The sequence below is a fragment of the Xylona heveae genome (genome assembly GCF_001619985.1).
Source record: "Xylona heveae TC161 unplaced genomic scaffold L228scaffold_3, whole genome shotgun sequence".
NCBI lineage: Eukaryota > Fungi > Ascomycota > Xylonomycetes > Xylonales > Xylonaceae > Xylona > Xylona heveae.
This window is the reverse complement of record NW_017264195.1, coordinates 2,489,605-2,502,880: the sequence shown is the minus strand read 5'-3', so window position 1 is coordinate 2,502,880 and position 13,276 is coordinate 2,489,605. Positions and strand designations below refer to the sequence as shown.

Sequence of the window (13,276 nt, the reverse complement as noted above, 5' to 3'; positions counted from 1 at the left end):
ACGGCATACGCAGAACGAACAGGCTAAAGCAGCAGCAGCAGCAGCTACTTGGTTCTTTTCCTCATCACGATCGATTAACGAAGAACAATCGAAAACAAAAAGCAATGTGTCTGCATCCTTATACGTGGCTAGTAACAAAAAGACAATGTAAGCAAACGCCGAAAGCCGCAAAAAAAGAAATCATGAAATGAAGTCGGTAATACTCAGTATGTTTACTGCCGTTGAAGCAAATATCTACATAAACCGTTAACTCCCAGAACTCAATTTCTTCTCATACTACATTCAAACCTCACCTGTCCTTCCTTTTTCTGGTTACAACCTACATAGAAAATACTACATTCGCAATTCAAATTATCCTGTCTCAGTTCCACCAGCGAACATTGTGAATCCGTGGCGCTTCATCATATACAGTCAGTCAACCGCCATTCCTTCTTCCGCCCTAAAAATATAGAGGCGGACAAGAACAGATCATCTCAACATGTCGTTCTACGGAGTACCCACAAGTGGCTCGCCCACACTCGAAAAGCCTGACGGCACGACGCAGATATAGTCAACTCACGACTATTCCTTCTTTACCTTCCAATATCGTTTCAAAAATTCCTTTCAATTTTATTGCGAGAATTATAGAATGGGGTTTCAAATTATTCATACAGTGGGGTTCGATGGATTCGATGCCGTTTTTGGGTCTGGATAAAATGTGTTGGATACGCAGACATGGTCTGAATTTCTGAAAGACTACGGCAAAAAGTTTCAATATGGGCAACGTCAAGAGGTCAGCAAGTGGCCACTCACGACAGAAATGCAGAACGAGACACGACGATAGAAGGAATGCTTTTTCCCCCGGAGAATGGACATGAATTTCATGTTCAAACTGTACATATCACTCCGACATAAAATATTTTTGGTTCACATAGATTGTAGTCCCTACGGCTAGAAGCCTAGAATGCAATTGGGATCAAATAACAGCTCTCACTCACTCACTTACTCACTTACTCAATCGTGCGTACAGAATACTAAGTAAAGCCCAGACCATACGAAGGTACAGAGACCTCACAGCCACGGTATGTTTTGAAGGGAGGGACCTCGTCACCTCTTGGATTAGACATACGGTATACCTTACGGAGCATAACCAAGCGCGGCGCGGAGCGGAACTTTGCGCGGGAAAATCACACCCAGCGGACCCGTCTGTTCCGCGTCCGTTCCCACATCCTTTGCCTAATGTTTACGTCCACCAATGTCCTTTGTCCAACGTCCATGTCCAATATCCGGCTTCATTTTACTCCGTACCCTTGATTCTGCGAACATACGTACCTACCATACCCAGTTACCTTTACCTTACTAAAAGGTGCCTTCCCTTTCTTATGTCCTTGGTGTTATGCATCCGTTGCCTGCACTTGTTCACTTGTTCATTTGTTTCCTAATTTCCTAGCTTCCTAATTTCTTATTCTAGGGTGATCCTACTACGTACTACATACCTTGTTACAAAGTACTTTTGTAATTGTTCCTTGTACATTGCAGTCGTCGCAGTATATTACCTACCAGGTACCTATATTTGAGGTGCCTATATATTTACGGGTACATACTAATCAATGTGTAATTTACTTTGTAGATCTGGAAGGTAGTTGTCAGTTGATACATGACAGTTACAATTCGACAATTGACAGTTGAGGTACTATGTACGGAGTAGGTAATACGTATCACCTTTACCTTACATGGTATCCTTAGGTGCGGTGCAGAGACGGAGACTCTGTATGTTAACTGTGGTTTGTGGTTTAAAGATGCCGCGGGTAGTCAACTAACGCGGAACCTCCCCTTCCCTTGTCCCTTGTCCCTCGTCTGTCGTCCATCGTCTTTCGTTGCCGGGTCATGGACCGGGCCAGGTACTGGTCTTGGCGTCCTGGCACCAACAGCTCCCTAACTACCGTAGCGCTCCCTTCGCTCCAGGCTCCAAGCTCCAAGGCTCCCGCTGACCAAGGGGACACCTGGGACCTTCCCGACAATTCGACAACCAAACAACACAACAACCAAACTCAACTTCCATTTCATACACTACGTATGTTTTACGGAGCACACAGCGTGCTGTACCAGACAAAATACCTGAAGACCTGTAGACCTACAACCGGCCTAGACGCGATAGGCAGTACCTCGACGGGATAGTCTAACATGCAGATTAACAAGTTACAAAGTTACGAGTTACAATCGTCAGGCCGTGCATAACAAAATGACTGCTACGAGGCAAGGACCAAATTAGTCAACTGTACTGTGTGAGAAAAGAAAAAGGTGGTAATAAAGCAAGACGAATTCTACTCGATGGCATTCAATCTTCAATCACAGGACGACACATTGTGACTCGTGCTATATGCTTCTCGCCATCATATATATATCAACAAAAGGTCCAGGGGAAGGTAGAGGAGAATGATACGGAACTGAAACATGACAACATGACAAACACAGATGTCAAAATGTTTGACGTGCGTGGCGTATGTAAATGTACTACAATCAAGGAGAGCATGGTCTTGACTAGAATGAAAACTCGTGATTAAAGAAAGACAATGTAAATCTGGAATAATCATAACATAACATTTGCATAGTTGAACAAGAATGGACCTGCCGTGGCCAGGTCGACCTAATATTAGAAAGATGCTGTTTAAGCTAAAGTTTTTAAAAAAGCATTAAATGGAATTTCCGTCATCCACACATGATCCAGCCGCCACAAAATAACCTTAATTTTAAATGTTACATCGTTTCGCTCATGATAGCAAGGACTAGGACAAGGGCCTAATGCGAAAATCAGAATCCTCGGAATCCCGTTGGCTGCGGTGCAATGCCGTTAGGCTGAGCCGGGCCCTGCGTCAGCATCAAGCGAGAACCCCCCAGGATGGGAGTGTTATCCTCTTCTGTCCTCTGAGAAGTTTCACGGGTCTTGCGCTCCTCATTGTCCTTTTTGAGGGACTCAATCGCCGAGGCTTGCTGACTCATGTAGTTGATCATAAACGGCTGTTTTCAATCAGTAAAAAAAATCTCACTAGGTATGTTATGACAGACTTAGACTTACCATGGTGTAGTCGGTGAGACCGTAACGCCACGAAATTTCCATGACGACGTCAAGGCGGATAAGGTCGTAGCAAGCGTACAACATACCAACGTAGCACTCGCGGCTGCCAATATCGACAAACTAAACAAGCAAAAGATTAGCACGTTCGATCCGTGCCTACACAGAAATACAGTGGTACTTACATAACGGAGCAATTCCTCAACGACGTCAGGCTTGCTCGAGATGGCTGCAGTCTCAATGGCATCCTTGAACAGCTTGTCTTGCTTCGACAGCGCAATCGACTTCTCCCATCGCTTGTTCTTGCGGTAGATGCTGGCGGCAATCTGCCGGAAGAAAACGAGGTCGTGTCGCTCAAGTCGTTGGGCGAGCTCCACGGGATCATAATTGTCGTAATTCTCGACCGAGTCTCGAAGAGTCTTGTAGTCCTCCTCCTCAATCAGCAAATCGTTAATGGCATTGTTGACAGACTTCTTGTTCTGCGTCTGCACGTTGAGAAGGAACGGCTTGATTAGTGGAATGTTATCAGACTTCTCAAACATTCGGACAACACGGTTGACATCGACCCGAGCGGTGAGGGCCTGAAGCAGGTCCGTAAGCAGAGAAGGCTGCTCCTGAAGGTAAAAGTTGAGAGCGCGATAGTAGATTTCCAAGTTCGCGACCTTGACAATAATGTCCTTGAAGGAGTGATGCTCCCATGCATCGGCAGCGCGCTCCATCATCGCGAGCGCAGCATTGTCCCACTCGTCATAGTGGCAGTACAAAAAGATGAGTTCAGGCCACAAGTGTGCCTCCTCGCAGGCACGAATCATCTTGGGAATGTTGATGCGGCCCCAGAAGAGCTTGAGATGTTCCATGACACGGTCGGGATGGTACTTGGACAGGGCAATACCGAGCTCAGTGAACATTCCCATGTGCGCTCTCTCCAAGCCAAGGCCGGCTTCGAGCACAGAGATGAGCTCATCAAAGTAACCATTCCGCTCATACTGCTTGACGAGATCCTGCAGCTCCTCGGCGTGGACAATGAGGTTCAGACCGCAGATCTGAGCGAGACGGAACTCCTTCTTGGCCACGCACGCCTCGTTAACTTGTCGCCACACCTTGACGCTGTTCGCCTTGCGAGCACACTCGACAGCAGCCTGGTAATCCTCCAAGTGGACGAGCGTTGTCGCAAGCTTGGCCCAGTTAGAAACGCTCGTAAAGAAGATCTTGGCGGCTTGGTGATAGCCCTCTTCATAAGCCTTGTCACCCGAAGCCTCAACGTCGGCAACGTTTGTGGCCTGCAAGAAATCTTCGAGTTCACTAAGCTGGTCGGTTCGTGCATAGCAAAATGCCAGGGCAGTATCGATGGGAGGCTCGCGCAACGTCTTGCGTGCCATCCGAAGATACTTGATCAGGTCCTCATCCTTTCCAGCATGGGTGGCAATCTCAATGACCTCATTATAGTTACTAGGATCCTGAGCACGAATGTAGGACTCAATGGCGTCACTGACACGGAGACCGTCGAGCTGAGCCTTGGCAACTATACTCCACACTTCTGGCAGCTCCACACGCTCAGCGTATTCTTGAGCGCGGTCGATGCTGACAATGTGCTCAACGAGAACATTCGTTGCCGCCACATGATTGTCAACCTTCTTAAAGACTTCAAAAGCCTCTTCAAAGAGTCCAACATCAATGCACATCTGCGCAATGTCCTCGGCATTGAACGCGTTCAGCTGATGAATGTAATCCATCAAACGTCCCTTGTCTGACTTGGCTGCAGTAAGCATCAAGAGATTCTGAAGGCTACCATTATCACTAAAAGGCGAAGGCTCCAGAATAATCTTTTCGAGCAATTCAATCAACTCGGACGGCAAGTCAGCGTCGAGGAAAGCCTTGACAGCAATAGAAACTTTGCCAGGCTCAGTAGACTCGGGAACGGCAGTCGAAACGACCTGGTCGATGAGCGCCCGCCTGTGAACGTTATTGCCATTGAGAACGAATGCCCAGATTTCAGGATCGGCCCTCTGGAGAAGATAGCGAGCCTGAGCCTTGTACATGGAGTTCTCATTTGTGATGTTGATGAGCTCAAGGTCATTTTGGCCCTTCTGGTAGGCAATAAAGGCGAGCCCGGGGTCACGCTTCTCACAGTACTTGCCAACCGTAAGCGAGTCATATTGGTCGTTCTCCTTGAGGAACTTCTCCGGATTGTTATTGCTGTCAATATAAATCTTTGCAAGGGCGTTGTACACGGCCTGTTGCTGGTTTCCACTGGCCAAAGTAGCCTCGAGGAACGGTAACAGGAGCTTCAGACGGTTGCGAGACTCAACCTCTGAAACTAGCTCATCAATGGGGATTGAGGCCGGGTTGACAGAAGCCAGCAAGTTCTTGATAATGGGCTCATCGCAGTCAACGTCAAGCAAGCCACCAACGACCGCTGGTGCGCGCGCCGGATTAACACGCTGCACATAGACTTCGATTGAGTGGAATTGCTGGTTCTGGTACAGATAGAGAACAAGGTCGTGAATAAAGTTGAATCGGTCGCAAACAATGATGAGCGGCAGCTGCTCGGTCAACTTGGCTTCCTTGAGGAAGTTCTTGACCTTTTCAGGGTTGTAATAGTTGCTGTCACGACAGATGCGCTCCACCTCCGTAAACTGACCCATCTTTGTCGCAGCTTCGATATACTTGAAGTGAACTTCCGGATCTTCGCTCACGTTGACCACGCTGCCAAGGTAAAAGTACAAACCCTCCGCGGTGCGGTACTTCTCAAAGAGATCAATGAGGCGGGCAGGTCCGATGAGGTCAGAGAATTTGGTTGCGACTTGGACAACGGTCTGTAGGTTCTGACGAATGTTGACGCGAAGCATCTCGTTAAGACAATCGAGAGTCTGCTCGACAGAAAGCTTTCCAAAGTAGGTAACCAACCAGTCAGGGTTGAGCTGTTGGGTGTTCACAATAACACGCTTGATAGCGGCGGGGTCTTCATAATGTTCAAGTGCGCGCTGATACAGCCCGGCATTCTCGCAAAGCTGAGCAATCCTTGGCTTATCATAGTAGGAAAACATTTCGTTCCCGAGAATAGCATCAGCCACTTGAGGTGCGTTCAGGAGGTTCATCTCCAACAATCTCGTCTGGAGATGGCCCTGCTCAGGTTTGTTGTCCTTCAAAGCATCGAGCAGGAAGGCAGTAGCCTGTTGGATCATGTTTTGTGACTGGAACACATCAACGACACGATCAATATCAACCAATGGCCCACCCTCCTCGTTGGCGAGGGCAGTAGCAAACTCGGCTCCCTTCTCTGGATTCACCCGCACAATGTGCTGAAGCAATGAAGTGAAGTCAGGCTGGTAACCGCTTTGCTTGGCATAGGGAAGAATCTTTTCGAATTGTCCGGTTTCCGCAAAAGCAGCAACAACCTTTTGGGGGACGTTTGCGCGCAAATAAATGGCCAAGGCAAGGTTAAGGTCGTGCAACCGAACAATGTCACCGAGTTCCTCCGAGCACTCCAATTTATTCTCGTTCAACCACTTCTCAAGCAAATGCTTCCGGTTCTGAGCGAGCACAGGCCGTACCAGTTCCAAGCTTTCGTGCTTGTTGAGGGATCCCTTGTCCAGTAGCATTCCAAAATACTGGAGAATGACTGACAACTGACCAGGCTGGGCAGGGAGAGCCTTGAATCTCTCAATGGTCTCTGGGGTCCGGAGAAAGCCGCGCGGGGAGTTGGCGGCAGTCTTTGCGGCCTCTACATAGTTTCCGGTGCTCAACAATTGATTGAATTGCTGCTGATAGAGCTGGTCAGCACCAGGGAGACCGGCGCGGGAGGCTAGTCGGACGGCAAGGGTCGAATTTGCTGGGTTCTGGAGGAGATAAGGAATGATAGTGCTCTCATCGATGCTCACGGCGAGGACCTGGCCCTTCCTGTTGACTCCGAGAATACCAGAGGCGTCCGCATCTGGGGCCGTGATGAAGATCGTCTCGCTAGAGATACGGTTCATGAAGATGCAAGTGCCAGTTTCGAGGTCGTAGAGGTGAATGAATCCGTATTTTGTCACAAGGTATATGACACTATACTTGAGCGAGACCTGCATCGCCACTGGGAAATCATTGACAGCCTCTGTAGGGAAGTAAACGTCGACGGCCTTCTTCTGGAAAACAGGGTTGGTGGCCTGGTGGTCCACTTCCACAACGTGCAGCTTCGCGCCGGTAGCAGTGCGGACTGCAAAAGTGAAGAGCTTCGTGTCGGCCGGGGCACCATCGAGTCTGATTGTACCAAATGCCGCAGCATGACCCTCGATAGCTTGGCTGATTCCTCGATCTCGTGAGTACAGCTGCATCGAGCCAACAACGCGTCCTTGCTGTTGAGAAATGCCAACGACTACCATCCATTTATCGTCCGCATCTGTGCGATAGTTGATGATTTGACAGCCCTAAAGAGATATTGTTTAGTACTCGAGGTAAATTGGGTGAGCAGAATGGCAAATCGTACCGCAAGGTTGTTGTTCCTATCGAAGATTTTCTGCGGAGAATTCTCGCTTGGATTCAGGATATTCCAGTGATAGACTGAACTGTCCGTGACCAAACCAATGGTGCTCTCACTGATCCATTTCCAAAAAACGACATCCTCGTTCATTGTAGCTGACTTTAGCTTGGCTTTCTGGGCGAGATCGAATATCTGGAGCGTCCGTTGCTGGGCCTTCAGGGCGATGACCTGCTTGTTCCAGTGCATGATTGCACTGTCGGCTTTGATTGGCCGCCGAATGATGTTGTTGTCATTCTTGAGGTCGATGATGATGACCTCTGGGGAGGCATCGTCGCTGAGCTTTTGGCGAATGCAGACGTACTGATCCGATTCTAAGGTCTAGAGGCAATGCATTAGTTACACGGAGGTTTACCACAGGACAAGCATATGTCAAACTTACGCAGGAGTTGAAGCCTATCGATGCCGGCTGCAGAGGTTTATTAGATCTTCATTCAAAATACGAGACGATCACAAACAGGCGTCTCTAAGTGGTAAAACAGCATGAGGACAAGTGGAAACATACAGCTATTCCGACATTCGTCAACTGTGCCAATTGGTTAGCTCAAAGCACCTTTGCAATAGACTCCAGTTATCTATATGGGTCCAATTTTGGCACTGTACCTGAAGCAACTCCGTAAACTTAATGGGTAGTGGAGCCATAATGTATGCGACGCCCGGACCGCGTCCTCATCCACCTCAGACAGACCAATCAAGCAGTAAGAAGAGGAGATGAAAAAAGGGTATCAGAGAAGGTTTAATTCAATGACTGAAGAAAAGACGAGCCCTCAAAGTACAGGAGAGGAAGATAGGATGTAGTGAAAAGAGGTGATGAGAGGGGACGAGGTGCTCTTGTGATTGAATCGTGAATGAGATGAAGCTCAGGAGGTTAGACAGCACGGTACCGATCCCGAGAGGTTGCCAGGTAAGGCCAATTGGGCCCAGCTGTCGCTTACGGGTGCCCAGAGAGACCGCCCACGTTACACCCGAGTAGCGAGTACGACACTTTGACGCATAACATGACGATTGCAGCAGGTTCCAGAGACTTGCAGATACTGTGGCTATTCATTGTCGCGAGTTGCTGACGTTTCTCGCCAAAGGCAGTTTGAACGGCTAGAAGAGCGGACTTTCGAAATAGCTACACTTCCACAGCATATCGACGAGTCATAGGTCGCGCCTCTCATATTCATCTCGAGGAGGAAAACAATATTATTCATTGACAATATCTATCATATCAACATGACATTAACTATTCTACATTGCCATTTTTACTGCTGCGAGCACCGTCGTCATTGCAACCTCTATTAAGTTCTCAAGCCCAATATTAATCCAATTGCTGCCAGCAGCAAATTACGAACGCCCAAGATGTTGCAAAATATGCTGCTTTGTGTTTTCTCTCAAAGGAACTCAGAGCGTCTTGATTTTAATGTTAGCACCGTCTGCGCAAGAAATCTTATAGGAACTAGCCTCGAGCTCCTTGACGAACGGATCGAAAAGATTGAAAACGCGTTAAACGCTGGGAGTAGCTTACCAGAGCGACGCCGGCAGCGACTACCAAAGCCAATATGGAGCCCGTCAGTCTATCGGAATATCCACGCCCTGCAGGGGCGGCATTATCAATCTCTGGGCTTCCTGTGCTTGTCGGGAAACTGCCGCCTGTCGATGCAACAGCGGTGCCCGTGCCTACGGCCGTCCCGAGAGCTGTTCCAGTACCAGCTGGTGCAGTGGTGTTGTAGTATCTAGAAACTGTCAGCATCATGCGCATTGAATAGCCAACGACAGTACTGAATCAAATCAGTTGACAAAGGGGACAAAAGTTCGTACCCAGCAGCGTTTGCCGTGGTAGCCAGGGCAGTAAGGGCGAGAGCTGCGAAGTTGAAGCGCATCTTGTTAATTATTTGCTGAAGAAATTGAAATTCGATAAATGGGAGCCGGTTTGAAGATGGTTTGCGGTCGTCAAAACTTTGCGTTGATAGGTCGTATCGCGGATTCTCGTGAAGATAAAAAAGCGCGTTTGGGATCAGATGGCCAAAAGGGCTTTGCAACAGGAAACAAAAAACCGTCAAGCTGGATATGCGACTTCAAAAATGAGGATGCAGTAGAACCAGTAAAACGGGGTAGATATTGCGGGGTGTATGATATTTAAGCTAATCGGAGCAGGACTCTAAGAATGGTCTTTTTCGTGGTAAACAATGGCGTCAATGAGCGAAAGCAAAGGGTTGAGGAAAAGCTCTACCAGTGAGAACCGTGGGAAAAGCAGGGCACATACGCGTTGAACTTATCCTATCCTGTACGAGGACAAAAATGGTGACAGCTGGGTCGCGGATAATTGTGGATAGCTGTTGCCGGAGCATCGCCCACATCGGCCCTTGGTCTGGGTTAGCGCAGAGAAGCGTTGCTTGAAGTGGAGCGGATGCACACAGGGGCTACCTAGAACTGGGTACTCGTAGCAGGAGAAAGCTCAACGGCCAATGTACCTCAAGTCTAGACGAGGCCATTCTTGAAAATGGCTTCATTTCAGGGGTTCACCTTGACGGCTAGATCTTGTAGACATTTGGGGCAAGGAAGTTGGATATTTCATGGCTAGACGAAGATAAGGTAACTAAGCTCGTTTGTTGACCTCTCAAATTGCCGTGAAAACAAGCACAAAATCTCCTACCGCAGTAATAAGAGACACCTTGTGTCTCAGGGCAGAAACAAGACTTCGGTAGTGCTGTAATTTGGTTAGCCGAGTGGGTCTTCAGTCGTCACGCCCCTGTCGGTGAGGGAGGAACGAGGAACATGTTCTCCTTCAGTGGCGCTGATATCATCTTCGTAGTGCCCAGGAGGTCTTTCCTGAAAGTTCGATATGTGCAATACAATCGCGTTGTAAAGGGTAGGTTCTTACTCGTATAATGTGATTCAATCTGAAAAACCAATAAGAGTCGGAGAAATAAATAGAGCGAGTTTAATCTATTATTTAATTTATTTATTATCTATTTATTATTTTCGCAGTGAAATCTATTCATTTGAAAAATGGGATGAAATATTTTACCAATCTTCATCACGTAGCCAAAGAGAAAAAAAAAAAAAATCACTAAATGGCACAAAAATCCGGAAAATCTTTTTTTCTACAAAATCTATTGTATTGATTGACCAACTTTGATGCCGCCCTCAACGAAACGCTTTACATACACAATGGCCTAATTGCTAGCGAAAAATATATACGTCGAAATATGAGTACAAAAGGCTTGGCCGGAGACTTCACAGGTGGGACATAAGGAAAATAGAGAGCCGCTGGGACGCTATCATTAATTCTTACAGTAGCCTGGCGCTTCTTTCGCTGGGCCACCTGCCCAGCTCTTGAGTGTCAAGACCGTGGTGTAAATCATAACAACCAGACCGAACACGAGAATGGCATAATCAGAGATACGCTGGAAGCGTGTGCGGGCAACCGCACGAACATGAAGTAGGGGCTATTGCGAATATGCTGTTAGTATGAAATTCGCATTACATTGAAAGAGGCGGAAATTAGGTATACATACCGGATATACATAGACGAGAGGCACACAGGCGAAGCTTCCAACGAGAGCCACAAACTTGTCTAAATCACCGGCACCGACCCAAGCAATCAGTGCGCAGAGCATAACGAGGAAGAAGCGGAAAATATTCTTCTTCCACTTGATGTAGGGGTTGTATTTGCCGCTCCGCGTGAAGAGTTCATTCTCTGTGATACGGATAGCAGGGAACAACTGCAGCGGCGTCGAGAGGAGAATAGCGACCGAGTAAAGGAATTGAACGCCGTTGACGAATTTATTGTCCTGTGGCATGTTCAGAATAACGACCGTCTGGGTCTTGGAGCCATATGCCGCATAGGAGAGCGCTCCCATGCTCATGAACACCACGGTGATCAGGACCATGACCCCGGCAAGCACAGGAGGAAATTGTTTTGGCTTTTTCATCGACTCTTGAATGGGAATGATGAGACCAATTCCTTCAAAAGTGAAGATTGCGGTTCCAATGAACAAGGTCCAATCCTTGGCGTTGAACTGAACGATATCAGCAACGCCATGTTGTGCCACGAGTGTGAAGATGTCATAGTAGTAAAGATAAATGAGACCCAAAAGAATCAGCAAATCGGCTACAAGCGCAGTTGCACCCAGCTTGCTAATGTTGCGGATGAGCGACAATGGGAGGAATATGATGAGTTGCATCAAGATCATTAGCTTGATGTCAATGAAAGTTCGACAGTGAGACACGGCAAGGATGAAGGCCTGGAGATTCTCCGACGTGAAGACAATGTAGGCCGAAGCAAAACCAATCTGACTGACGACAATGGAAACCAGAATCAGATTGCGCATGTGTTTTCCGTAGAGAATTCCACCAATGTCACCAAATGATCCGTCAATGGCGAGTCGCGTGTTGACCAAAAGAATGAAGCAATAATAACTCAACAGAGCTACCACCAACAACACCACGTTACTGAATAGCATGCCACCATTCAGATACGCCTTGGGCAGGAAGAGTACACCGGTACCCACAAAGGACTTGAGGAGCAACAGAACGGCACCCGATGCCGAGTTTGAACCGGCAGGCGCTCGCTCCTTCCGCTTTCTTCTCCTTTTGCCAGGCGTGCCCGGTGTCAAAAGCGCACTGCCCTCGCCGGGCTCACGACCCTCTTCGCCTTCGTCGGTAAAGTAATCCCCTTCATCATATGCGTCAGACGAAAAGTACTCATCCGGGCCCAGGACTTCATCATCTTCCTCGAGCTCTTCTCCTGCAAAGTGGCCGTAAAGACTGAGAAATTCGATAAAATTGCTCGTAAGTAGTTTCGGTCTCGGCCGCGCTTGACTAAACCCTGCCTCACTATCAAGCGTTCCGTACCCGCCTGGTGCAGGAGAAGGGCTCTCTGCAGCCCTTCGAAGATAATTTCGGCGAAATCCGCCCGGCTGCTTGATGGAATTGATATCCAAGACCTCGCTGGCTGGATTCGGGCGGGACACATCAAAACTCCGACTTCGCTTTGTCCGGCCTCGGCCTTGAGATTCGGCTTCAGCCTCTTCAGTCCATCGATACACTTGTCTGGTGATGTCACCGCCTTGCAGCCGAAGACTTGAAAACTCCTCATCGCTGCTCTCCTGCCTCCCGTGGACAGCAGATGGTGATCGCCTACTGGATTTCCCCGAGCCTTTTCGGTCTCTGTCCGCAGTAGACTGACCTTTTGTCGGAAGCACCAAATGCCGTCTCACAATTTCTGGATTCTCGTATGTCATTGGGCTTCCCCTTCCACCAATGCTACGCCTTCCATCAAATGAACCCATCAGGCTTGGTACTTCCGGGAGGGCTGCTCCAGCGGCTCCTGGTGAGAGGGGTCGCAGTGGAGCCGAATTGACCGGTGGAGGACTCCTTGCCTCGGCGTCTCGCAGAGCTTCGGCAATGGCGGAAGTTCCGGGCCCCGTAACAGAGCCTGAAACTTCTCCTCCTGGCAGAGAGATTTGCGAGTCTGAACGAACTCCTTCTGCTTGGGTAGCACCTGGAATCTGGCGTATCGGAGGCGGCGTACCTGCTTGCATGCTCGAAGTTACAGAGGATGCAAGTCGTGCGGTTGAAGTGTTTCTCGACAGGGGACGTGGAGATGACGCCGCGGTGATCGACCTGGGGCTTGTCCCAGAGCCAGGATATTGTCGTTGTGCCATGATAAATGGCAGGCGACGTTGGTCACCGAGTCAATGGAGCTTCCTGACAAT

General features: G+C 48.5%; 3 protein-coding genes across 3 annotated transcripts; all 3 read right to left on the bottom strand.

Moving 5' to 3' along the window:
- Positions 1-2,532: 2,532 nt before the first annotated feature.
- On the bottom strand, positions 2,533-8,426 carry L228DRAFT_219234 (clathrin heavy chain). Its single transcript, XM_018330208.1, has 7 exons — positions 8,175-8,426; positions 8,077-8,097; positions 7,954-7,980; positions 7,521-7,892; positions 3,238-7,461; positions 3,056-3,175; positions 2,533-2,997 (listed from the first exon to the last, which is right to left on the bottom strand). Exons 1-7 carry the CDS (start codon positions 8,211-8,213, stop codon positions 2,791-2,793), a joined length of 5,010 nt encoding a protein of 1,669 aa, XP_018190297.1. The 5' UTR covers positions 8,214-8,426; the 3' UTR covers positions 2,533-2,790.
- Positions 8,427-8,737: 311 nt separating this feature from the next.
- L228DRAFT_245737 (hypothetical protein) lies at positions 8,738-9,717 on the bottom strand. The gene is made up of 3 exons (XM_018332239.1): positions 9,375-9,717; positions 9,082-9,289; positions 8,738-8,966 (listed from the first exon to the last, which is right to left on the bottom strand). The coding sequence occupies exons 1-3, from the start codon at positions 9,434-9,436 to the stop codon at positions 8,958-8,960; spliced, it is 279 nt and encodes a 92-aa protein (XP_018190296.1). The 5' UTR covers positions 9,437-9,717; the 3' UTR covers positions 8,738-8,957.
- A 1,123-nt stretch (positions 9,718-10,840) lies between these two features.
- L228DRAFT_208893 (hypothetical protein) lies at positions 10,841-13,102 on the bottom strand (the record flags this gene model as incomplete). The annotated part of the gene is made up of 2 exons (XM_018329782.1): positions 10,841-11,005; positions 11,075-13,102. The coding sequence occupies 2 exons, from the start codon at positions 13,100-13,102 to the stop codon at positions 10,841-10,843; spliced, it is 2,193 nt and encodes a 730-aa protein (XP_018190295.1).
- Between the last annotated feature and the right edge of the window lie 174 nt (positions 13,103-13,276).

Coding starts and splice junctions, on each gene's coding strand:
- L228DRAFT_245737 (XM_018332239.1), bottom strand. CDS start 9,436: ATGCGCTTCAACTTCGCAGCTCTCGCCCTTACTGCCCTGGCTACCACG. Junction 9,290..9,374: donor ACCACGGCAAACGCTGCTGG/GTACGAACTTTT, acceptor GACAGTTTCTAG/ATACTACAACACCACTGCAC.
- L228DRAFT_219234 (XM_018330208.1), bottom strand. CDS start 8,213: ATGGCTCCACTACCCATTAAGTTTACGGAGTTGCTTCAG. Junction 8,098..8,174: donor AGTTTACGGAGTTGCTTCAG/GTACAGTGCCAA, acceptor CAATTGGCACAG/TTGACGAATGTCGGAATAGC. Junction 7,893..7,953: donor CGATAGGCTTCAACTCCTGC/GTAAGTTTGACA, acceptor CATTGCCTCTAG/ACCTTAGAATCGGATCAGTA.